We start from the raw sequence: 27,786 nt of genomic DNA on the forward strand, positions 1-27,786 counted from the left end.
ATAGCATAGCCTAGAGACTTTAAGGGTTATTCTCATCCTGTTTGTTCATCTCTCTTCAGCCTCCCGGCTTCTTGGTTCTTGGCTGGCGTGCACCTGCTTGATTGACAGTTTGGACCATCGGCCCAAAATGTGATCTCCCGATGCTGCATAATGAGGCAGCTTTGCCTCTACAGTATCATATATAGAAAAGAACTTGGCACTCAGAATAGATGCAAATATATAAAAATTGTCCTTCATCAAATATACAGATTGCCAATTAGTTGAAACAGGAGAATAGCCTACTGCACAGAAATAATAATTTTGAATCTAATCTGTGTGTCAAGTTCTTTGTTATATTATTTGAAGGGTCAGGATCCTGCTTAAGCACCAACTCTATCAGGAGTCCATGCTCTCTCTATGGATCCACAGCACTAGATGCACAATGTCGCTGAAGCTGGCTGGGATTGAATGCTAACAATACTCTTTAGCAAACCCAGGAGACTTCAAAGCAGTACTTACAAGCTCTGTTGGAAAGATCTTGAAAATGCCGCACCATGCTCAGCCCGACACTGCACCAACCTCAGCCCGACACTGCGCCAACCTCAGCCCGACACTGCGCCAACCTCAGCCCGACACTGCGCCAACCTCAGCCCGACACTGCGCCAACCTCAGCCCGACACTGCGCCAACCTCAGCCCGACACTGCGCCAACCTCAGCCCGACACTGCCCAACCTCAGCCCGACACTGCACCAACCTCAGCCCGACACTGCACCAACCTCAGCCCGACACTGCACCAACCTCAGCCCGACACTGTATGAGGCCCAATACACTATAAAAAGAAATATTAAAAACGACAGACCGTGGACTAGTAAATATGAGAGGTCTATACTAGTGATGTGCTATGATAAGGTGTTATCTGAGCATGCTTGGGTGCTAACCGAGTGTCTTTGGCGTGCTCGAATAATGTGTTAGCGTCCCCGTGGCTGCATGTCTCCTGGCTGTTGAACAGTGGCAACACATGCAGGGATGTCCGGTTTGTTAGACAATTCCTGCATTTGTTGCGGCTGTCGGACAACCCCGAGACATGCAGTTGCATGAACTCGAACATATTTTTTGAGCACGCTGAAGTCATCCAGTTAGCACCTGAGCATTCTCAGATAACACCTTATCCAAGCACATTCGCTCATCACTAATATAGACCTCTCCATCATCCAACACCAGCACTAGTTTGCACCAAAGGATATTGGTCACGGGTTCTTTGCCGCTTAGACAGACTATCTTCATCACTGATCCCCGCCATCAGGTACTTCAGACCAGTTATCCACGTCCGAGCTTCTTCACCACTTGAGGACACCAAATCCAGAGACTCCATGTGATCCCCATAGTAGATACTGAAACAACAGTTGGGGTCGAAGCTGCCATCAGCGTAACGCTGGAAGATCTCAGACTGCTTCCCCTCACAGACCTCCTGGATGGTATCAATGGATACTGGAAAGAAAAAAAAAACATAATATTAAAAAGATGGATTCTGTCAATTAGTGAACAAGTTTATTATTGTGGGAGGTAGAATGAAGGAAAGTGGTGGGAAGGTGTATATGAATGATTGGCCTTTGTCCGCACAGGATGACTGTGCAAACCAAGCCCCTTTAATATGCAGAAGCTCTCGGAATCTCAGGACGAATATGCATTTCATGGAAGGCAGCGGACCCAATTGATCACCAATACTATCGAATACCAGATTTTCCTGCAGTAGCCCTTAGGCCGGCGTCACACTAGAGAGTTTTATGGACGTATGAGAGGCGCAAAAACTACGCATTGCACACGGACCAATGATTATCTATGGGGCAGCTCCTATCTGATGTATATTTCTCGGCCGTATTTTACTGGCGTAGAAAATTGCAGCATGCTGCGTTTGTCAGCGTACTGCGCAAAAAATCTGCCAATGAAAGTCTATAGGGGCGAGAAAAATGTGGATTACACATAGACCATTAGTGTGATTTGCGAGAAATGCGCAGTAGTGTTCTAGAGAAAACCCGGCAATTCAGAGCGGTGTAAAGTAAAAATCACACTGACAGGTCACACTGACAGAAAATATTCAGAAAAATTCCCACACTAGAGTTCATATGAGTTTATGCCAGCAGGGGGCGCAGCACCGCAAGTCTACAATGCTACATTCCCCTGCTTTCAATTAATTCCCCAGTTTTTACAGCCAGGAGCACAGCTGCATTAGCAGAGCTCCTGGCTGTAAAATTATTTAACTCCTTCAGATGGATTTACAGCGTGGGATGTGACTGAGCACCGGAAAGGTATGGGATATTGTTGCTTTTTTCTTTTTTTCTTTTACAGAATGAGGGTCTTCAGGTGGATTAACTGTACAATAAAGATTTTACAACCCAATGTGTGTATTAATTTCAATAAAATAATTTATTCCTAATGTGTGTGTATTATTAACCCTTTACTACTATTGGATTAATAATGGATAGGTGTCTTATTGACATCTCTCCATTATTATTAGCCAGGCTTAATGTCACCTTACATTAGCAAGGTGACATTAACCCTTTATTACCCCATATCCCACTGCTACAGGGGAGTGGGAAGAGAGGCTAAGTGCCAGAATAGGCGCATCATACAGATGTGCTTTTTCTGGGGTGGCTGGGGGCAGATGTTTTTAGTCAGGAGAGGGGTCCTATAACCATGTTCCCTCTCTAGGCTATTAATATCTGCCCTCAGACACCGGCTTTCCCACTCTGGCTGAGAAAATTGTGTGGGAGCCCACGCTAGTTTTTTTCCGTGATTTTACCCTTTAGTCTTAACAGCTAGAGCACCCAAATTTTGCAAAAACACTCTACTAACATTAGTGAGTGAGGAATATGCAAAAAAAAAAAAAAAAAAGGGATATGAAATGGTTTACTGTATGTAACCATGTCTCATATCCGGTCAGGTTTGATAAGGAGATAGCAAAAGCCGGCAATTGAATTACCGGCTTTTATGCTATCTAGCGCCCGCATACTCCCCTCCGATCACCGCTCACACAGGATTAATGCCGGTGGTAACGGACCGCGTTATGCCGCGGGTAACTCACTCCGTTACCGCCGCTATTAACCCTGTGTGACCAAGTTTTTACTATTGATGCTGCCTATGCAGAGTCAATAGTAAAAGGATCTAATGTTAAAAATAACAACAAAAATAAAAAATCATTATATACTCACCTTCCACCACACCTTTCCCGTTCCTTGCCACGCTCCGGTAACCGCTCCATGCAAGCGGCAAGTTCCGGTGCCAACGATGGTATGGGAGAAGGACCTGCCATGACGTCACGGTCATGTGACCGCGACCTCATCATAGGCCCTGCGCGTCTGCACGAGAAGGACCTGCCATGATATCACGGTCATGTGACCGCGAAGTCATCACACCCTGGGACCGGAAGCTGCCGACAGAACTACAAGGGGCCCTCGGATTGGAAGGTGAGTATGTTTATTTTTTAACCTGTGACATATGTGGCTGGGCAATATACTACGTCACTGGGCAATATACTATGTGGACATGCATATTCTAGAATACCCGATGCGTTAGAATTGGGCCACCATCTAGTTTAAAATTATATATATATATATATATATATATATATATATATATATATATATATATATACACACACACACATACATACAGGTACATATATATACATACATATATATATATATATATATATATATATACATACACACAGTACAGACCATAAGTTTGGACACACCTTCTCATTTAAAGATTTTTCTGTATTTTCGTGACTATGAAAATTGTACATTCACACTGAAGGCATCAAAACTGAATTCGCACATGTGGAATTATATACTTAACAAAAAAGTGTGAAACAACTGAAATGATGTCTTATATTCTAGGTTCTTCAAAGTAGCCACCTTTTGCTTTGATGACTGCTTTGCTCACTATATGTGTGTGTGTGTGTGTGTGTGTGCGTGTGTTTTCACGAATATTTGAGCCCATGGATCCATTATATGTTCAACGCAGTACGGATGCCATACGGATTACATATGGAGGATGACATGTGTAAAATACGCAGCCACACCCTGCCTAAGGATGACATACGGATCACTGTTTTGGGATCATTTTGCGTATTATGCCTGAAAAAAACGGACCGTATTTCCCTACGCTGAGTGTGACGTCGGCCTTATAGTGACGAGATGCAAGTTATATAGTTAAATGTGCGATCTGCTAAATGTGGTGCATTATGTGACTACACAACCTCAAACAGCGACCCGCGACCTTTCTATCGTAGGGCTAGTCTTCATTCATCACATACATGGAGGGGCCTTGGACACCCATAGCCACAACCACTGGTTCACATGTTGTCCTTCCTTGGACACTTATGGTAGGTACCAACCACTTAATACCAAAGCATCCCTCCACCAGACCTGCCCTTACACAGATGCTCTGACCCAATCATCTAACCACCCCAATTTGGACTTGGTCAGAGATGCTCAGATCCTTAAACTTGCTCAATTTTCCAAATTCTAACATCAATTTCAACTACCGACTGATCAATTTTGATTGCTTCCTAATATACCGTATCTAACCTTCTGCAATTGTTACAAGATTTTGTATTGTCCAACCTTGGGATTTTTTTTAATTTTTACATAAATTGGGGCTAAAATTAATTTTTGCCATTGGGTTTAAGTTAAAACTTTGCACAGTTTCGTTTTTCATGATTTTTCATTCCCAGCTTTCAATATTAATGTATTCCGTGGTCATATATAGACAAATGATTTACACATGTCCCCATAATACAGTCACTGACGGATTCTCTGATGGATTCTCTTGATAACTCAGTCTGCAGCCAGCAATAGACAGTGCAACACACAGGCTATAGAAGGCTAAGGGTGCAAAATTTATAACAAAACCCAATTGCAAAAATGACTATAACCACAAACACATGCATTTATGTATAAAAAAAAAGTCCCCAAAAGGTGGACAAGGCATTTAATTGTATTGACTTCACCTGTAATTTTATAGTGGATATATATAATATATACACAAAAATGCATTAAATATTGGATTACGAAGTCCTGACTTTCCCCCATTCAGTTGAAAGAGCCGCGGTCCTCGTTGAGCTACAAGTAGACTATTATATGAGTTGTACCCTGCAATTTAATTGCTGTCCAAAAAAATGTGCATTGTCCTTTCTTCATTCTCCTTATCAAATCAAAAAAGGACAACTCATGAGAAAGTCTTGCCTTGAACTATGACACAAGACAAGTGCAGTATGTGGGATATAATTTCCCCTGTGATCGGAGAACACAAAACCAATCTAGAGGAGCAAAACAAAGTCTTGTGCATTCCTCCATCGATCACTGTACTGGGCCTGCTGGCACCCAGCGAGTGGAACCAGCAGTACTCCTCTAATGGACGAGATAATATCATTCATTCTTGAGCGTCTACTTCTCATTACACCCAATAGAGATGTTTACAAGTAAATTATACTGGAGAACTAGGTCAGTGTGCCATTAAAAGGTATTGTCCAGTGAAAACAAGCCATCGCCTACCTGATCAGTGGGGGTCCGGTAGCTGGGTCTGCCCTGATTATCAGATCAGGGAATTTAATTTTCTTAGGCTAGGTTCACATTGCGTTAGCGTATGCGCTAAACGGATTGCACTAACGCAATGTACAAAAAGGGATTGCGTTTAGCGATGCCTCTAGCACAGATGCCCGATCTGCGCTAGCGAGAACGGACCCAAAAACGCTGCAAGCAGCGTTCGAGGTCCGTCAGAAAATAACGGGACATCGCTAACGCATGCCAAAAATGGCATACGTTAGCGATGCATTAGATACATTGCGGTCAATGGGTGCGGTCAATGGGTGCGCCAACGGATCCGTTACATTGCGTTAGTGGCGCTATGTAACGGATTCCGTTAGCGGACTGCCACTAACGCAATGTGAACCTTTTATCCCAGTTATAAAAGAAAAAAAACAGCAGATTAGACGCCCAACCGCCTCTCCATTCATTCTCTATGGGACTGCCAAAAAAAGTGGAGCGCAACACTCAGCAGCCCATTGGGGAATGAATGGAGTGGCATTTGAGTATGTGCACTGCTCCTCCATTCTAAAGGGGATACAAGTGCCCATTGTGTGGTGCGGGTCCCAGTGAACAGACCCCGTAAGTTGAGAACGAGAAGGTTTGGACAACAAGTCATGAAAGGTCAAGATTTGTTGGATTATGATTTATCCCCTTGTAGGTGATAAATGGTATAACTCCCCCCACCACCCAATGTAAAAGGACTAAATGTTTTCCTTTAAAGGGCTAACGTACCTCCGCTGACTTCAGAAGGTGAGTGCCGTCAGTGTAATCACATCTATAGACGTTTGCCAGATGGAGTGCGTGAGGTGAAGGTATGGTGGACCTGTCCTGCTCTTACGAATAGGATTGGTATACAATACTTGGCGCTTTTGGAGCACCCCAAATGGGGTACTCAGTACCGGGTCGGCCCAGTTCTTAATGGGGCAGTCATGGCAGCGGTGATCCCGTCCATGGCCCTGGGCGTCCAATAAGAATGAGAGTGATGAAAGGGGATTAAAGTTTATAGGGGACTGTTCGTGACGCCACCTGTTGTGTTCAGCTATAAATGGCCGAAGCTGCTTAAGGACACTGCTGGGGCCGATGGTGATGCAGCCTTGGATGGTTTTGCTCCTCACAGGTGGATTGGGGGCCCCAAGGCTACCAGAACGGTCTATGAGGGGTTGTGGACGTCGGGGTGCAGGAATGATTGGAGGACACAAGGATTGTAGTTTCTTTACCTTTAATTGCAGGTGCAGTCCGGGGCACAAGTCACAGCTGGTAATGGAGATCTGGGCAGCCTGGAAGCAATTCAGAATCCCCCTAGCTAGGTGGGGTGGAGGCCTCTCTACTGCACTGTTCTCTAGGTTCTTGATGCCTTAAGGTCTCTTCAATTCCCTCTCTCAGTCTGTCCTTTAAGTGGAATGCTACCCCTATGGCAGGCAGCTCCAGCCTTTTCCAGGTGTCACTCCCTCATGGTGACTTCGGGCTCTAGTCTGCGGCTGTGCCTTCGGGTGTCAGTTGTGGCCAGGAGACCTGCAATCTCCTGCCCTCCATATTCAGTTGCTGGGCCTGCAGTCCCCAAACAACCACGGACTCCGGTGTCCGGTCTTTTGCGCTCAGTCCTTAGGTGAGCTAAGTCATAGCTCCACTCCCAGTCTCTCTCCTCATTCACTTCCTCCTTCGCTGTCTCCCTCAGACTGACTAACTATCCCCACCTCCAGGCCACAACTTATAGGGAAGCTACCTTGAAACCGGCTTCTGGTCTGGAGTCAAGAAAGTGTTGCATGCCAGTGTTACCTGCTAAGGGGATCCCTACTTGCCTCCCAGCATGGCATCACCCCCTGTGAGAGAAGTAATGCCACTGTGGCAATCGAACTCCTGTGGTGCCACATTTGTGCCCACAGGCTTGCAGTTGGCTGCAGACCTGACGTCATGGGCACTGCTAACCCTCCAGATATGAAGCATGCATAGCTGAATTACCCATTAAGATGCTGTTTACTGGTTAAAGAAACCTTCTTGTGTCACACTGTCATCATTGTGCCCATTTGTCACTGGTATCATGGTAGATTATGTATATATGTATAAGTATATGAAGCACCACCAACATGACCTGACAGAGGGATTGATGATGTCCTGGTGCTCAGCTATAGGAAGAGGTGCCTGCGGTTGTTTAGACTAAGGAAGAACCAAGACTTGACGTTGTGCATTTTGACTTAAAATTTCATGCCACAATGTTTGTAGAAGGGGCAAAAAAGAGATATGAAAAGAAATGATTTGGGCACCAAGAAGCTGGCTGTGGATGGTCCAGCTTGGTACCTGTAAAACCTAAGATTAGCCTATCTGGTATCCAGGAAAGGTCTTGTCCATTGGAGGCATTTGGACTGGCTGAGGTGTTGGACTGATTACCAAAGAGCCTGTTAAAAAAACATAGTGCTTGGCGGGTCGCTTGGTAGGCTTTCTTGAGACCCATGGATGTGCAATGGTATGAAGAGATCACCTCGCAAGGCTTGAAGAAGGTCACCAGAAGAAAGAGTGGCCTGGGATAGTGTAGCCACGGTGAAGAACAGTTTCGAGCTGTCACTAAAATAGTCTGTGTCGTCAGCACTGGGACCCGTCATTTCAGGGGAATCGGCTAAGGGCTGTCCGAGATGTCAGTAAGGGAGGGAGGAAACCCTGAATGGAGGAAAGGAAGATTTACTACAAAACCAATATTTCTAATGATACCCGTGGCCTTCAGGGGTAAGTGAAAGAGTCAGCAACTTTGTGCTCCATCACAACTCTTAACAATATGGGTATTTGGAGAACACCGATTCTGTTAACAATGTAGCAGACAAGGCACCCCATGACCAGACAGGCCCTTCTGGCATTTGCCACAATTGCCACATGGCCAATCCGGCCCTGTAATCATCTAAGGTCCACTTCCGTCTATTTGTCCGTTTGTTTGTTGCGGAAATCCCGCGTCGCTGATTGGTTGCGCCCAGCCAGCCGCGGCCAATCAGCCACAGGCACAGTCCGGCTGCGAATTGGCCCCTCCCTACTCCCCTCCAGTCAGTGCCCACATAGCGTTTTAGCAGTCCGTTAAATGGACTGCATTAAACGGTAGCGATGTGCCGTCATTCTGCGATGGACCCGGAAACGCTGCCTGCAGCATTTCCGGGTCCGTCAACGCTTTTGACAAGTGTGGCCAACTTTTTACTATTGATGCTGCTTATGCAGCATCAATAGTAAAAACATATAATGTTAAAAATAATTTTTTTTAAAAATCGTGATATTCTCACCTTCCGGCGTCCCCGGCAGCTTTTCCCGCTGCTTGCAATGCTCCGGTCCCAGTAATGCTTTGCGGTAATAACCCCAGATGATGTAGCGGTCTCCCGAGACCACTACATTATCACGAGATATTGCCGCAAAGCATCACTGGGAACGGACCTGGCAGGAGCATCACTAAAGGCCTGGGCTGGATCCGGGGGCCGCCGGAAGGGGAGTATATAACCTTTTTATTTTACTTTTTTTTAACAGGGATATGGTGCCCACACTGCTATATACTACGTGGCTGTGTTATATACTACATGGGCAGTGTTATATACTGTGTGGGCTGTGCTATATACTGCGTGGGCTGTGCTATATACTGCGTGGGCTGTGCTATATACTGCGTGGGCTGTGCTATATACTGCGTGGGCTGTGCTATATACTATGTGGCTGTGCAATATACTACGTGGGCTGTGCTATATACTAAGTGGGCTGTACTATATACTACGTGGCTTTGCTATATACTGCGTGGGCTGTGCTATATACTACATGGCTGTGCAATATACTATGTGGGCTGTGTTATATACTGCATGGACTATGCTATATACTGTGTGGATTTGCTATATACTGTGTGGGCTGTACTATATAATGCGTGGCTTTGCTATGTACTGCATGGGTTGTGTTATATATTGCGTGGGCTGTGTTATATACTATGTGGGCTGTGTTATATACTATCTGGCTGTGCACTATACTACATGGGCTGTGCTATATGCAATGTGGGCTGTGCTATATACTACGTGGGCTGTGCTATATACTGCGTGGGCTGTGTTATATACTGTGTGGGCTGTGTTATATACTGTGTGGGCTGTGTTATATACTACGTGGACTGTGCTATATACTGTGTGGCTTTGCTATATACTGCATGGCCTGTGCTATATACTGCATGGGCTGTGCTATATACTACGTGACTGTGCAATATACTACGTGACTATGCAATATACTACGTGGCTGTGCAATATACTACGTGGCTGTGAAATATACTACGTGGCTGTGCAATATACTACATGTGCTGTGCTATATACTATGTGGGCTGTGTTATATACTGCATGGGCTGTGCTATATACTGCATGGATTTGCTATATACTGCGTGGGCTGTGCTATATACTGCGTGGGCCATGTTATATACTGTATGGGCCGTGTTATATACTGCATGGGCCGTGTTATATACTGCGTGGGCTGTGTTGCTGTGTTATATACTGCGTGGGCTGTGCTATATACTCCGTGGGCTGTGTTATATACTATGTGGGCTGTGTTATACAGTGGGGCAAAAAAGTATTTAGTCAGTCAGCAATAGTGCAAGTTCCACCACTTAAAAAGATGAGAGGCGTCTGTAATTTACATCATAGGTAGATCTCAACTATGGGAGACAAACTGAGAAAAAAAAATCCAGAAAATCACATTGTCTGTTTTTTTAACATTTTATTTGCATATTATGGTGGAAAATAAGTATTTGGTCAGAAACAAAATTTCATCTCAATACTTTGTAATATATCCTTTGTTGCCAATGACAGAGGTCAAACGTTTTCTGTAAGTCTTCACAAGGTTGCCACACACTGTTGTTGGTATGTTGGCCCATTCCTCCATGCAGATCTCCTCTAGAGCAGTGATGTTTTTGGCTTTTCGCTTGGCAACACAGACTTTCAACTCCCTCCAAAGGTTTTCTATAGGGTTGAGATCTGGAGACTGGCTAGGCCACTCCAGAACCTTGAAATGCTTCTTACGAAGCCACTCCTTCGTTGCCCTGGCGGTGTGCTTTGGATCATTGTCATGTTGAAAGACCCAGCCACGTTTCATCTTCAATGCCCTTGCTGATGGAAGGAGGTTTGCACTCAAAATCTCACGATACATGGCCCCATTCATTCTTTCATGTACCCGGATCAGTCGTCCTGGCCCCTTTGCAGAGAAATAACCCCAAAGCATGATGTTTCCACCACCATGCTTTACAGTAGGTATGGTGTTTGATGGATGCAACTCAGTATTCTTTTTCCGCCAAACACGACAAGTTGTGTTTCTACCAAACAGTTCCAGTTTGGTTTCATCAGACCATAGGACATTCTCCCAAAACTCCTCTGGATCATCCAAATGCTCTCTAGCAAACTTCAGACGGTCCCGGACATGTACTGGTTTAAGCAGTGGGACACGTCTGGCACTGCAGGATCTGAGTCCATGGTGGCGTAGTGTGTTACTTATGGTAGGCCTTGTTACATTGGTCTCAGCTCTCTCCAGTTCATTCACTAGGTCCCCCCGCGTGGTTCTGGGATTTTTGCTCACCGTTCTTGTGATCATTCTGACCCCACGGGGTGGGATTTTGCGTGGAGCCCCAGATCGAGGGAGATTATCAGTGGTCTTATATTTCTTCCATTTTCTAATTATTGCTCCCACTGTTGATTTCTTCACTCCAAGCTGGTTGGCTATTGCAGATTCAGTCTTCCCAGCCTGGTGCAGGGCTACAATTTTGTTTCTGGTGTCCTTTGACAGCTCTTTGGTCTTCACCATAGTGGAGTTTGGAGTCAGACTGTTTGAGGGTGTGCACAGGTGTCTTTTTATACTGATAACAAGTTTAAACAGGTGCCATTACTACAGGTAATGAGTGGAGGAAAGAGGAGACTCTTAAAGAAGAAGTTACAGGTCTGTGAGAGCCAGAAATCTTGATTGTTTGTTTCTGACCAAATACTTATTTTCCACCATAATATGCAAAAAAAATGATAAAAAAAACAGACAATGTGATTTTCTGGATTTTTTTTTCTCAGTTTGTCTCCCATAGTTGAGGTCTACCTATGATGTAAATTACAGACGCCTCTCATCTTTTTAAGTGGTGGAACTTGCACTATTGCTGACTGACTAAATACTTTTTTGCCCCACTGTATACTATGTGGGCTGTGCAATATACTACGTGGCTGTGTTATGTGCTATGCGGGCTGTGTTATATACTATGTGGGCTGTGTTATATGCTACTTAGGTTGTGCTATATTTCTCTGCTGTATCTGTGCATCATGAATCGTGGTATGTTAAAGGGGGGGGGCCCACTGAGACTCTTTCGCCCGGGGCCCTCAAAAACCTGGAGCCGGCCTTGGCTTTATTGATTGAACGCACCCAGCCGGGCACGACCAATTAATCAGTGACAGGCGCATTCCGGCCGCGAATTGGCGCTGGATTTGAAACACACTTCTCTGATTGGTCGCGCCCGGCCGGCAGAATCCTGTGTATTCATTGCATTATTCTTAAATCTTCAGAAATAAACTACATACAGATTCTAGAATACCCGATGCGTTAGAATCGGGCCACCATCTGTTTGAGACTGCGGTCCCAGCCCTCTTCAGGTCATTGACCAGGTCCTCCATGTAGTTCTCGGCTGATTCCTGGACTTTGTCGTAATCATCCTTACCTCATGGAGAGAGATCTTGTATGGAGCCACAGACCAAGTAAGATTGACAGTCATCTTTTGTTTCTTCCATTTTCTAATAATTGTGCCAACACTTGATGCCTTCTCACCAAGCTGCTTGCCTATTGTCCTGTAGCTCATCACAGCCTTAAACAAATCTACATATTTGTCCCTAATGTCCTTAGACAGCTCTTTGGTCTTGGCCATGGTGGAGAGGTTGGCGTATGATTGATTGAACTGGTTACCTGTATAAAAGACACCTGTCGACACAACCAAACAGGTGCAAGTAATACAGGTAATGAATGCAGAGTAGGAGGGCTTCTCAATGAAAAACTAACAGGTCTGTGAGAGCCAAAATTCTTGCTGGTGGCAGGTGATCAAATACTTATTTCATGCAATAAAGTGCAAATTAAATCTTTAAAAATCATACAATGTGATTTTCTGTTTTTTATTTTTAGATTCTGTCTCTCACAGGTGATGTGTACCTACGATAAAAATTACAGACTTCTCCATTCTTTGTAGGTGGGAAAACTTGCAAAATCTGCAGTGTAGAACATTTACCGTATTTTCCCTACTGCTCGTATGTACGTGGCTACATTATTGGCTGCAAACAACTGTGCACATGTGAGGCAATTGTTGCACTATTTTATATTTATCTCCTACCTTTAATTCTGCTTGTTGCCAACTTAGACTGCTAATCTATAGGGTCAATAAGGAAGTATAGCAGGGTCAGACGAGGAGGAGTAAAGTCGCCTCTTAATTTATTACTATTAGGGCGCTAGCCCCTGTGAAAGGTAGGGAGAGACATATTAGAGAGACGAGGGACAGATATAGCTCCCTTATCCCTCCCTACCTTATACAATCTATATATCTTACGTCTACATTTTTTATCCTCCACTAACTTTGTGTATTGTTCTTAATTATGGAAAGAAAAGTTAAATATCATATTACAGATTCCGAGCACATAGATGTATAATATGTCTGCGTGCTGCGCGAAGGGCTTCTGTAACCTCAGACAACAGGTACCAGTATTGAGTCCCTTACGGTCACATTATTATTCAAAAAATACAAACAGCCGGTGGGGAATGATTGCTGGCCTACATTAAACGGTCAGTAATTGGATAATTAAGCACCACAGAACAGTGTACGTGCAGTGGTGACAGTTCACTTATGATTAGCGGATCCGTAAAAAGTCTATTATCCACTGAATCTCCAAATATAAAATACTAAATTGCTGTAAATCTTATACCTAGTGACCTGTCGCTACACATTAAGGGCCCTTAGACAAGATACTGACGATTTGGCCGGCAGCCATCTAGCCCAAGTTCTCCATACATAGGAGTTCCGCCGCTGTCAGCCGGGGCGTAATGATCGCGGTCACAGAGGGTGCGACTGCGATTTGCCGGCTCACTGTGATGCAACACACACCACCAGCCAATCAGAGGCTAGCAGCAGATGTGGGCTTCCCACTGACACGACGTGGAGCATGGCATGGACGTAATGCGCTGCCCCGGTACAGGAACACAGAGGTCAGCTGCTGGCTGGAGAAGAGGACGTCAAGCGGCGTGAGAGGGGAGTACAATCGGTTCATTTTGTGGTGGAGAAGAACAAAAGGAGCCCGAGATGGGGGACAGTAGACCAGGATGCAAGACACTACCACCAGGACAAGAGTGGGGGGGACGATACCACCAGGAAGGGGAGGGGAGGGACAATACCACCAGGAAGGGGAGGGGAATAACACCAGGATGAGGGGGGAGGCAGTGGCGTAGGAAGGGGGGTGCGGGGGGGGGGCGGTCCGCCCCGGGCGGCACAATGCGGGGGGCGGCCGGCGCTGCAGGAGAAAGGAAAAAAAAAAAAAAAAGACAACCCTTTAAATCTTCGGGCGGCGCCGTCCGCCGCCACGACCAGGCTCCCCCCGCCCCTGGGCCCCCGCCCCCCGCTCTATACTCACCTCTCCTGGTTCCTGCGGCGCCGGCAGCTACAGCGTCCTCTGACTCTGCGACGTCTCAGAGCAGAGGGCGCGATGACGTCACTACTGTGCGCGCCGCTCTGCCTCTCTGTCCTGAGCGTCGCAGAGCCGGAGAGACGCTGACTGCACCGGACCTGCGCTAGGAACGGGAGAGGTGAGGATTTTACTTTTTTTTTTTCTTTATGTCTGACTCTGGGGGCAATGCTGGAGACCATTGGGCAGATTGCTGGACACACCGGGGCAATACTGGAGACCATGGGGCAGATTGCTGGACACACTGGGGCAATACTGGAGATCATGGGGCAGATTGCTGGACACACTGGGGCAATACTGGAGACCATGGGGCAGATTGCTGGACACACTGGGGCAATACTGGAGACCATGGGGCAGATTGCTGGACACACTGGGGCAATACTGGAGACCATGGGGCAGATTGCTGGACACACTGGGGCAATACTGGAGACCATGGGGCAGATTGCTGGACACACTGGGGCAATACTGGAGACCATGGGGCAGATTGCTGGACACACTGGGGCAATACTGGAGACCATGGGGCAGATTGCTGGACACACCGGGGCAATACTGGAGACCATGGGGCAGATTGCTGGACACACTGGGGCAATACTGAAGACCATGGGGCAGAATGCTGGACACACTGGGGGACTATGTGGTCTGGTCACGGTGTGGTGGTATTAAGTCACAGGTTTGGCATGTGGGGGTGACACCATTAGGCCCAGTTTAAGTTCTACAAAACAGGAAAACCATTTTTGGTAACCTTTGTGTGTATTGAGCCGGGGGAGGGGGGGGGGGGGGGCGCCAAACTCGGGAACAGCCCCGGGCGGCAAAAGCTCTAGCTACGCCTCTGGGGGGAGGATTGTAGCCAGACAACATGACCACTCTGTAAAATTGGTGCAACGTGTGCTATTAATGAGGAAAGACTGCCGTTTGCTGGCCAGCCAAAATCAAGCAAAACCAAAGTGTGCAGGAAGATTTGCAGAGGGAGGAACATTTTGTGCTGGACCAGATCAGGTGTGATTCTCTATAAGAACTTCCCAAATATAAAAGTGGAGCACCATCCAGGGCTGTAGGGTACTCGGGCCAGGTCGGACAGTTCTTAAGGGGGATGTGTCACGGTAGCAGTGACCCGGTCCCATGCTCTGGGTGTCCAATAATAGTGAAATAAAGGGGAAAATAAAGTTTATAGGGGTAGTTGGTGATGCCACCTGTGGTATTGGGCAAGGGATAGCCAACGCTTCTTAAAGAGACCGCTGGGGCTGATGGTGATGCAGCAGAGTTCGTACAGCTCTCTATAGGTAGAACCAAGTCCCAGGGCACTTATGATGTGAAAGATAGTAGTAATGATTGTGGTGCAGAGTGGATGGTGCAGTAAATTACTCTGAAGACACAGCAGGGTGCGGTTTCCACACTTTTACTCACAGTTTTGGTGCAGTCCATGGCACTGATTACAGATGGTAATGGAGATCTGGACAGCCTGGAAGCAATTTGGGATCCAGCTAACCAGGTGAATTCAGAGTAGACCTCCCTATTGCGCTGTATTTTGAGGTCCTTGCTGCCTAAAGCTGTGCTCAGCCCTCTGTTCCTTCTTATTCTTTAGTCCTTGCCTGTATGGCAGGCAGCTTGAGCCTATTACAGGTGTCACTCCTTCGTGGTGGCTTCGGGCTCTCATTTGCTGCTGTACCTTCAGATGTTGTGATGAGCCAGGAGACTTGCAATCTCCAGCCCTCTGGATTCAGTTGCTGGGCCTGCAGTCCCCATACAAACACAGACTCCGGTGTCCGGTCTTTGGCGCTCAGTCCTGGGGTGAGGTCAGTCGCAGTTCCTATCCCACAGGTTCTCCTCTCACTCCTTGCCTCTTCTTCTTTCACTGTCTGCTCTCTGACTAACACTAACTAACCCCACCTCCAGACCAGAACTTATAGGGAAGTTCCCTTGAAAACCAGGTTAGAGCTCCCCCTTCTGGTCTGGAGTCAGGAAAGGTGTTGCTTGTTGACTGTATTACCTGCTAAGGGGATCCCTCTTGCTTCCAGGCATTGCATCACCTCCCCTGATAAAGGCAATGCCACTGTGGCAACTGGACTCCTGTGGTGCCACAATAGCCCAGTGCGCCAAACCACAGGTGGATTTGGCGCCAGGAAAAAGAGCGGGGCAGATGTGTTCCAGAGACTCCACTGAGACCAACGTGACAGGCCTCAGCAGGGAGTCTGTGCTACCTGGATGTTGGTCACCACCTGGCAAGGTTCGGATCCCCGGAAGATATCCCCGAGTGCGGCTTATGCTGGTTAGAGCCGTAATCAGCGCCCTGTGCTGGTCAAGCCTTCAAGGTCGAGCTATGCCTGTCAAGAGTTGAGGCCCAGTCCGCTCTGCCCTGAGCCTGAGTGACTTTTGCCGACGGTCAAGCCGAGAAGAGCCATGCGGCGACTGCGACAGGAGAGGCACACCTGCGACACAGGAGGGATAATGCAAGTGAGCAGGGCTATCACTTCCAACTATCACCTACGGTACCGTGGTCGGCTGAGACTAGGATTACAGGTTGGAAGGGGGCCGGTTGGTGCATGGGATGCTCAACGGGCTTTAATAGACTACGTCAGTAAGAGACTTGCGGCCTGACACCAGGACGAGGAAACAATATACCGGGACAGGGGGGGACAAAATATACCAGGACGGGGGGGCACAATACACCAGGATGAGGGGACACAATACACCAGGATGGGGGAACACAAAACACCAGGACAGGGGGGTACACAATACAATACACCAGGACAAGGAGGACAATACACCAGGATGAAGGGACAATACGCCACGCCTAATCTCACTAAGAACAAATGAACTGCAGTCCAAAAATCGGACATGCATTATCTGTATTTCCCTCAACATCATTTTGAGAGTCCCCTATACACAGTATTAGCAGGTTTGTATGACAGCCTACTGTGTATGGGTGCATTAGGTCTCTGTTCACATCTGTATCAGAGACTCAGTCAAATTTAAAGGGAAAGCAGAGCTGTGTGCAAGGCGATATTCCCTGTGAAAACCATTAACACCCTGGCAGAAAGCGATGTGCCCTCTCATAAGCCACCGTGCCCTCTACACAATGCATTCAGCAGTGTCAGGACATCTGTTCTAAAAGGACGCCACATGGCAGATGTGAACAGAGTCCTAGGAGCAAGGTTCCTTTAAACAGTCCGTCTGCTCCTCCTCAGCACACAGACGCTCCTGTGTTCTGCAAGTCTTCATTCTCCTGTGTACATGGCTGTCAAAGCGAGCAGACAAAGACAATCTAGTTGTACACAGCGCAGCAGCAGGTCTGTGACAATGCCAGAATAAAAAGAGAGTACCAGGAGATGCATTACACTCAAAGAGAACATGAGCCCCTGGGAGGAAGCCATTGGGGAGGAAGAACACATGTCCACCGTAATGTAATGACTGCATCTTGTCAGCGAGCAGCAATCTAACGGGGCGCCGCTCCTCTCCATTACGACAAGTGCCAAAACTGACACTGATAAACGGAGAAGACGCGGTGTCCAGGGGGACAAGGTCAGGGCACAAGCAAAGTGCATTACGTCAACCTATTTATGAAGTTCTGGATGTGACGGGCTTCTTTATATCTTCACCACCTCATTTGTAACCGCTTTTTTTTTTTTGAGACGGCATTGGCGTCACTAAAAATCAACTCGAAGGGGGATCTGTCACCAGATTTCCCAGTATGAACAGCTGCAATCAATAGCAACCATCCTGCAACGATGCATCCATTATTGAATAGAAGTCCTGGACCCGATGAGGCGGGTGTACTTACTCTGACAATGCATAATCGGCATGGCTGTGTAATGCATTTTTTAAAAGCTTAATAAAAATGAGCATTTTTGGAGTCCAAGTCCAGCTGGACTCCTAAACCGCTCAAATTAATAATCAGGATCATGTAGCCATTCTGAAATAGATTTTGAAAACAAGTCCTCCAGCCTCATCAAGCCTAAGAGACCTTTTTAATAATGAATGCAATATTTATGAGCCATTCGCAGAAAGTTTCGATCAATTGCAAGTTTTGCGTAGTATTTTTCCTAGGGTAAAAATTGCTCGGACAATGGGCGTGGTTGGAATGGTCACGGCCATGTCTATGGAGCTTATGCAATTTTTGGGGCTAAATGGCGCTATGACATGGTTTGCCTTATCGGCACTACCTGCACATGATGTTCTCTCCTGGGATTTGTTGTCCGCCATCATTAACCTACACAATATAATTGCCTGGACAGAGAGCAGCAATGCCGAGCTGTCTCGATGGAACAGATGTGAGAATTTATTAAAGTAAGGACGCCAATGCTCCCCTTAAAAAAAAAAAAAGAAATGTAGCCAGTTAATGGGTAATAATTGGGTGTAGTATGAAAAATATCTGCAAAAAACTTGCCCATTTAAAGTTTTGTAGCCAAAAATACATTCACTCCTTATAAGAGATAATACAAAATATATAGCACAAAAGGTATCCATATAATTTAGGCAATTTTTTTCAGAATTTTTTAGATGTTTTGAGAAAGAATAAGAAACAACCAAAATTTAAGTAAACCCATATTATTAAAATATATTAATATATGCAAAACTCATGCAAATGATTGAATTTTCGTTTAATAGTTAGCTGGGGGGTCATAGAAAAGTATTAGACGAATATAGAATATTAAAGGGGTCATCTAGGGCTACAACTATGAAGGCAGATTCTCAGCAGAGGTTATCGATAAATTGGTGGCGATCAATATTGTAGCTCTGGATCATACAAATAGCCACTAACATTAGATCTCCTTGTAGTATTGCTCCGGTGTAGTTAGCCTAAAATTTATCTGGCAATATCAGATGATTGTTGGGGCTTTTGGAAATCGGAAATAATATTGTCACCCAGTTAAAACAGTGAAGATTACAGAAAAACTCACAGTCTACTTAAGCTATGTTGACACAGAATCTTTTTGCTGTGTTTTTTGGAGCAGAAACCCAACGTTTTTGAGGAGTTTAGAGATTCGGAGAGTTTTTGCTCCAAAAAGTCTCCGTTCATGTAGCCTTACTTCAGCATCATGCACATTATTCCAATTTTTCTTATTGGCTGATGCTACAACATTTGCGGTGAAGTTTTGGGCTGACCGGTTAAATTTGCATCTGGAATCCTCTCTCATCTTATGCCTGATATTTCAAAGTTCAGCCATTTACACTACAAGAACATATGAATGTAGTCTTACTCTTGGCTTTTTCACTCTTCCTTGAAGGTCTCCACCGTATACAAGATTTATGTTCATCCAAGTAGTAGAAACGAACTAAACCTTTGGAGCTACCGCGCAGTTTGATCATTTGCGTACCGGCTTGCATAGAACTCATACATCTTTCCACTGCAAGGAAAAACAAAAAAAAACATCATATTACAAGATGTGAAGATACAATGTGATGCAGAATGACTAGTACGAAAAGTAAATCAATGGATTTCTGAAGCTCCTCTTCACAAAGTCAGGGAACCATACCCTAGATTTTTAAAAGGCAGTCTGTCAGCACAAAATGACTGTTCAAACCAAGCACAGACACTTGGTGCACCCTTGGTGTGGCCAAACATCTCAGTGCAACTTTCCAACTACTTTATTTTCAATCTCTCTCGGTCCTTCTCTAGCTCCTGTAAAAAACAAACTGTCAATCATGGAAGGAGGGAGTAGAAGGATGCAGTAGGTTGGGAGGCGCACAGAGAGCCTGTGCATGGTTTGAATAGTCATTTTGTGTTGACAGATTCCCTTTAAAGTTAATGTTAAGCCACAATACATGAACCAGCCTACCATAGAGATCAAAGAGGGTGATCAATGAGTGGATTGGGCTGCCATGAAAAGTGGTGAGTTCTAGTTCAATGGAAGTCCTCAGAGGCTGGACAGACATTTGTCTAAGATAGGTTAATGAATCCTGCATTGAGGAGGTGGTTGAACACGATGCCCCAGGAGGCCCTTTCTGAGTCTAAAGAGTCTAAAAGCCCAAGGGCCTAAGAGCATAAGGGCCTAAGATTCTAAGAGCCTAAGATTCTAAGAGCCTAAGATTCTAAGAGCCTAAGATTCTAAGAGCTTAAGATTCTAAGAACCTAAGATTCTAAGAGCCTAAGATTCTAAGAGCCTAAGATTCTAAGATTGTGTCAACTCCAGTCCAGTACACCCAACTGGTCCTAATTTAGGAATATACCATGGAGAGAACACATGTAGCAATTCCTGATGCACTCAATATACAAAGATAATTCTGAAAACACTTCCAGTAGGGTGTACCTGACAACTGTAGATACATATACCATATCCTGACAATCTTAGGGCTCATGTACCCACAACACACAAATATGAAATATATGAAGATCTACCAATAAATTCAACAATCCATCATATTAGGTAATACCAGTCTATTTAAAAATATTAAAAAACATACACAGCAACATTGTCTTTCATATTGATATACAAACTAGGAAAATAAGTAAAAATAAAATCCTTAAGAAGATGTAAATTTATGCCAGTTTCACATGACTGCTTTAATCTCCTCGATGCGTACTGATGTATGAAAACAATAGCGCTTGATGTGCCAGAGCCTCAGTAGGTTGCAGAAGAATCACAGATTTCAGCTCTTGGCTGAAAACTTCATGTACCGAAGCCAATGCAGTGATTCTCTAAATCGGAGTTTGGGGGCTTGGGAGATGGAGTGGGGGGTATGCTCTTAACTCCTCTAAACAGCAGCTTGTCTTCATGGACTCAGTAGGGAAGCACCGAATTATAAATGTATTTCACCCCAACCAGATCAAGGAGGATAATTTATTATGTTGCAAAGTTTTAAATTCATTAGAAATGATAGCTTCTCTCAATGGTGGGTGAATCCATCTGTGCCGCGAGCGTTCAGCTCGACAACGAGTTACAGAAAGGAGCAAACACTGGCATATGTGTGTTTATATACATAAAAAAAATATATATTATAAATGTATACATACACATGCAGCACTGTGCAAAAGTTTATATTCTACACACTAAGAATGTCTGAAAAAATACACGTGTTAATTCTTTATTTTTATAAATTAACAAAATGCAAAAGTGACTGAACAAAATATATAAATAACATCAATATTTGTTGACCGCCTTTTACCTTCAGCATAAAAGCATCAGTTCTTCTAGATACACAGACACAGGGTGTGAAGGAACTGGACAGGCGGTTGCCCCAAACATCTTAGAGAACTAACCACAGATCTTCTGTGGATGTCACTTCAACAGAACAATGAACCCAAACATCCAGTCAATGTAAATAAAGGAGTTGTCCACTACTAGGACAACCCCTTCTCATACCCCAGTCTTGGCACCGATAAAATAATAAAGCTTATACTCACCTCCCGTGCCATCGAGGTTCCTGTGGTGTCAGCACTTGCGGTCCCGGGGATCTCATGTGGCTAAATGATACATGGTGGCTGATGCCCCAATCAGTGCTTGCGTCACAGTCTCTGCCTTCTTTGGAATTGAACATGAAGAGGAATTCAGATTATCTGCAGCCTGGACTTCCTCTTCCTGTTCGATTTGTCTGAAGGTGGGGACGGTGACACCAGCGCAGATTGGGTGCCGGGATCATGTGTCATACAACTGAATGAGAGCCCCGGAACCGCGAGTGCGGATACCGTGGTAACGGCGCCGGCAAGGGAGGCGAGTATAAGCTTTTTTTAATTTTATTGGGGCCAAGTTTGGGGAATGAGAAGGGGTTGTCCTAGTAGTGGACAACTCCTTTAAGAATTTTCTCAAGTGTAAAGATGAATAATTAGTCCTGAAAGCGATGTTGCGGCCCCAAGGAGCCCTGATCTCATCATCGAGTGTATGTCGAGCTCACATGAAGTCCACCATCGTCGAGTTCCCCATCGTGGAGTTGACATGTCGAGTTCCCCATCGTGGAGTTGACATGTCGAGTTCCCCATCGTCGAGTTGACATGTCGAGTTCCCCATCGTGGAGTTGACATGTCGAGTTCCCCATCGTGGAGTTGACATGTCGAGTTCCCCATCGTCGAGTTGACATGTCGAGTTCCCCTTCGTCGAGTTGACATGTCGAGTTCCCCATCATCGAGTTGACATGTCGAGTTCCCCATCGTCGAGTTGACATGTCAAGTTCCCAAGAAGAGACAGAAGGATTCGCACAAGAGACGTCCACAGAAGTTCTGTGGCTAGTTCTCCCAGATGTTTGGAACATCCTTCCCGCTAAGTTCCTTCAAAAACTGTGTGCAATTACCTAGCAGAACTGATGAATGCAAGGGGTGCTCTCAGATATTGGTTTAAGATTCTTCTTTTGTTCATTTACTTTGCACTTTGTTAATTGATAAAAATAAAACTATTGAAACTTCTATTTATTAAAGCATTCTTACTCTGCAAATATTTCAGGCAGGAGTGGAAAAGATACTGCACGGTACTGTACATATTGACTACACGTGTGTAAACATACATATATGTGTACACATGCAAGCATGTTTTTTTCGCTTCATTTTTCGAGATAAACCTTATTCTTCAGCATTGTTGACAAATACATGGCACTGAAAGAAAAGACCATTCTATATGGTAAAGCAACGGAACATAAAAAATACAGTCAGTCGATTTTTGCTTTTTGTATGTGACCTTTCTTTTTGGCTGGTGGTATTCATTGCTGTTTTTGCGCCAAATTTTTCAAAATGATGTTTGTTTGTTTTTTGCACCAGTAGCGGACTAGAATACAATTGCACGCAGATTTTGCAACGATTTGAAAAGTCGCAAATGATGAATTTGACCAAAACATCTGGATAAAAGGAAAACCATGTCCATATTTTTAAACAAGAACTGAAACATACGAATCCAAGTTACCTAAAAAATGTGAAAAGTGGCAAACATAAAAGTCACCAAAAGGACAAAATGTTTCAGAGAAATCACACCGACATTTCTCTATTTAGCTCCTTCGATACAACGAGCGCCATATAATGCCTCATTAGTCCTTCATATAAGCATTTGCTGGGTGATTTCTTCCGCAATAACAGCTGATATTAGGAGGGCGCTAGCAGTACGTAATATATTATTATACATGAGTGCCATGAGTGAACTATTAGGTTCAATCTACTAAATTTCGGAGCTATAGAAGAGTCTTCATCATTGTCCATTTATTTTGCTGTAGAAGGATCTGAACGTTTGCAGCAGCAAATTTTTTTGGAAGTCTCATAGCAAAAGTCCATTTGAACTGCTGTGCGACTCCAAAGGTCAGCATGCCATGTCTGCCAGGGAAATAGCTCTTTAGCGGCGAGAAGATGCATAGGTTACCCACTCATTAGGAAGAGGTGCGAGGCAGCTGCTGACTCAACGCACCCAATAACCTTGTACTGGAAGCCCTGACTGTTCCCAGCATTGTTCTTAAATGTGATGGAAAAAAGGTAAAAGACGAAAACATTAATCATGGAAGCATTCAAAACGCAAGAGAAGCAAATAAATTAATTCAATGTGTCAAAAAGTCCCCGGATATCGGCTTTGTTCTCTTCTGAATTATAGCAAAGGTGTTCTGCAGTCTGTCTCCAATGTGTGAAATTTATAAGGCTTCACCGCGATTGCGTTAGATGAAATGTATCACTAGAAGGCAAAGCAGCCACATTTCCATGGACGCAAAACCTCCTTTCCAACTAAGTGGAAAAATAAAAAGGTTATATCTGCAACTTGGGTAAGAAATCTCATACTTGAACATTTAAAGAGAAATTATTCTTCAATATGATTGAAGGACAATCTGCAAACCTAACCGTCTACTGTATGTCCCCCATCGGAGCAAAGTAGGAAATGCACATGGTCTGTGCCCGTTAGTAGAATGTAAATCACTTCTATTCTGATACCATGAAACCAAGTGACCTTGAGGGCTGATACCAGGGGGAAAGGTTACTAGTAGGGTTGAGCGACTAACTTTTTTAGGGTCAAGTCGGGTTTCGCGAAACCAGACTATCCCAAAAGTCGAGTCGGGTGAAATCAGCCGATCATCGCGAAAAGTTGGGGATCGACCAAAACACGAAACCCAATGCAAAGTCAATGGGAAATATCTCTCTCTCTCTCCTATGTCATCACTCTGCCCACGCTCCTTCATTGGCTGAAAAAATGGCGCCAAACGCATCATACAAAACACTACTTTGGCGCGAAGATCACCAACCGCATGGCCGATCCCACACTAGGATCGGGTCGGATTTCATGAAACCCGACTTTGCCAAAAGTCGGCGACTTTTGAATTTGTCTGATCCGTTTCGCTCAAGCCTAGTTACTAGGCATCAAGTTGACCTCCAAGGTTATGAAGCCAGTATAAGATATCCATTAAACAGGTTGTTCAAGTCACTGCAGTCTTGTGAATTCTTACAGAGCGCGCAATGCATGCTGTCAGGATTCTCCGATGCCGGGTGATCACGCTTAGGTCATAGTCACACGTTCAATATTTGGTCAGTATTTTCCATCAGTATTTGTGAGCCAAAACGAGGAGTGGAACAATCAGAGGAAAAGGATAATAGAAACACGTCACCACTTCTGCATTTGTCACAAATACGGAGATAAAATACTGACCAAATACTGACCGTGTGAACTTGACCTCATGGTATGTGCACAATGGGCTAAATTCATCAAGACTTGCCTCAGTCACGCCAGTCTTTATGAGGGGTATGCTGGAGACAGACATGCCTCTTCATGAATCAGGAGCAAGGGACGAACGGCCTACACCCCTGTGCGCGCGTCACCACAAATCCTATTCAAGTCCCTGTTGTCGGAGCTTGGAGAAACTGGCTTGAAAACAAAAAGTTGCAAAGTTTTGGCCACACGCCAAGTTGCACCTAAATTTTGCGACTTTGTAAGCTTTTATACCAGAGTTCTGGGGTAAAATCTTTGATGGTTCGGGCCCAATCTCTTTTTCAGGCAGAAAGCCCATATGTAACCCATATGAAAAAGTATTCAATAAACCTTAACAAGACAAAAACAATGAACATTTTGCATTGCAAAGGCAATGTCAAAACTGCTTGCCGGGAGCAGGCAGTCATATAAGACCCCGAAGTATGTGATTGGCATACATCCGGCCACATTCCGACTGGTCACGTTTAACCTCGCATGTCTAGTTGGCATGTGACTGCACGCATGCAGGTCACATACTAGCGGTCACACGCCTGCCGCCAGAGAATCCTGACAGCAGGCAGTATACAATATATGATGATTTACAAGTCTGCAGTCACATACAGTGACTGGACAACCCTTTTAATGGACTTTCCTATCACATAGCACCAGATGTGCACGCAGCCTGCATTTCTAGAGCACTAAATGGGAGCACAACTGCAAGGAGACGTATTAAAATAAACCCTACAAAGACAAGTTTATTTCTAAGCACCAGAGCCAAGCACATAACTACAGGAGATAGTGAACAGCTGTCGCCGGCGACATTAAATAAAGTAGGCGTCAGAAAAAAGCATCAATCCAATTTGCACTTCAAGTACATTTCCATTAATGTACCAAAAAATAAATAAATTACATGGAAATCAAGAACAGCGATGGAAAATATGTCGCTTTCAGATTGGGCGGCAATAAAAGTTACTGAGTGTGGTAAAACTGTGCCGTGTTACTACCATTGTCAGACATCAGACATTTTAAAGTGATCATATAATGTATTGGCTATACTATCAAAGAAGTTTAAAGTTTCAAATATAAAAGGGGATCTAAAGCTTAATATATGACTTAATGTATGAATAATTAATCGCTGAATTGATGATACATGCTAGTTCCCATCACCACAGATTCCTTATTCTCCATTTCCATTACTGAAAATGGTGTCTGTTCAATTACAACCCTGATGTGTTAGTTTTCCAGTAAGTAATTGACTATGAGAAAATAATATTAACTTATAGTATAAAGGGAAACCTGTCAGCTTTAATAAATATTTATAAATCCCGTGATATATTAAAGAGGACCTGACATTTGCTCAAGAAAATTTGAGTTAAAATACTTTGTATAAATCCCTGAGCTCCCCTGATTCTGCAGCTATTTTCCATTTTGCGATGTGTTGCTCCATTGCAGAGATATTTACATTTGTTACTTTTGGAGCACAATATGTGAAATCTCTACTTGTAGTCCAACTGGGCGTTTCTTTTAAGACTTTTCTGGGGGTGTGTCCTTTTTCACCCCTCCGAGACGCTGCCAGCACCTGTGACTGTTTGGTCAGCTGCCAAACTGTGATTGGCTGTGTCTGGGAGGGAGAGAGGGATGAAAGAGCACAATCCAGAGAAAACTCAAACACAAAGTTGGACTACAATCAGAGATTTCAGATACTCCACTCCAAAAGCGACAAATGCAAATATCTCTGCAATGGAGCGATGCAGAACAAAAAGGAAAAGAGCGGTAGAACCAGGGGAGCTCAGGGATTTGTACAAAGTATTATACTCAATTTTTGGAGCAAGTGACAGATCCTCTTTAAAAAGGAGTCTATTGGCACAAAATAACTTTTCAGACCAAGCCCAAATGCTCGGTGCAACGTTGCTGTCGCCAAGCAGTTCAGGACACCTCCACACTCACTTGCTTTACATCTATCTCTGTCCTTTTCTTTCTTGATTTGCAGTTCTGACTTTACAGGAGCCACAAGAGGGCCGAGATAGATGGAAAACAAGTAGCTGGGAAGGTGATTGACTGCAGCAGTCACATGTACAGTGCTGTGCAAGTTTTAGGCAAGTGGTGGAAAAATGCTGCAATTTAGGAATGTTTCCAAATATAGAAGTGTTAATTGTTTGTTTTTATCAATTGACAAAATGCAAAATGAATAAATAAAAGGAAAATCTAAATAAAATCAGTATCAGCCTTGTCCTCCCTTGGCTTTTACAACAGCAAAGCATCAGTTCTTCTAGGTACTTGAACTTGTACTTAGTTTTTGAAGGAACTCTTGTTGGGAGGTTGTTCCAAACATCTTGGAGAACTAACCACAGATCTTCGGTGGATGTCATTTGCCAAAATCCTTCTGTCTCTTTTTCTGTCGATATTGAGGTCAGGGCTATGTGGGGCCGTTTTAACACTTCTAGGATTTCTTGTTTTTGTCAACACCCACCTAAATTTTGGCAAAGTACTCTATATCTAGTTTGAACTGAAAGTGAGGAGACCAGCTTTGTAATTCCTGTAGACCTGGATAAAGCGTGAAGTGCCAATGCTGACGAGAGACTCGGGAGCCATCAGAATGGAAGCAGTAAAGATTGGTAAGGCGAGTATTACTGTCAGGCTGCTGCAGTGCAGTACAGCGCAACCTCCACCAGGAGGAACTTGAGAGGAACGTGAGACTGCACACACAGGACAGCAGAACAGACGCCACCAAGTGGTGAGAGAGTGGTCAGGCAAGCCGAGTCAAAAGCACGAGATAGCTCGACAGTATAATAGGATTAGACAGATGGATAGTCAGGACATAGCAAGGGATCAGTAAACCAGGGCAAGCAAAATACGGTACAATAGGGACAAATCAAGACAGAGTCAACAGCCAAGCCAGGAGGTCAGAATCAGAGAATCAAGCAAAACAGACAAACGCAGGGAAAGGGCAGACAGAGAAGGATAACAGAC

At 44.7% G+C, this 27,786-nt stretch overlaps 1 protein-coding gene across 1 annotated transcript in view; it reads right to left on the reverse strand.

Annotated features, from left to right (window-relative positions):
- The window catches only part of PLCH2 (phospholipase C eta 2), a 770,253-nt gene that overhangs the window by 219,881 nt on the left and 522,586 nt on the right, over window positions 1-27,786 (reverse strand). Inside the window, exons 3-4 of the mRNA XM_069741627.1 lie at window positions 19,438-19,584; window positions 1,222-1,467 (exon numbers count right to left, since the gene is read on the reverse strand). Coding sequence (XP_069597728.1) covers window positions 1,222-1,467; window positions 19,438-19,584 — 393 coding nt within the window. The remainder of the gene's footprint in view (window positions 1-1,221; window positions 1,468-19,437; window positions 19,585-27,786) is intronic.

Source organism: Ranitomeya imitator, chromosome 10 (assembly GCF_032444005.1).
Source record: "Ranitomeya imitator isolate aRanImi1 chromosome 10, aRanImi1.pri, whole genome shotgun sequence".
Taxonomy (NCBI): domain Eukaryota; kingdom Metazoa; phylum Chordata; class Amphibia; order Anura; family Dendrobatidae; genus Ranitomeya; species Ranitomeya imitator.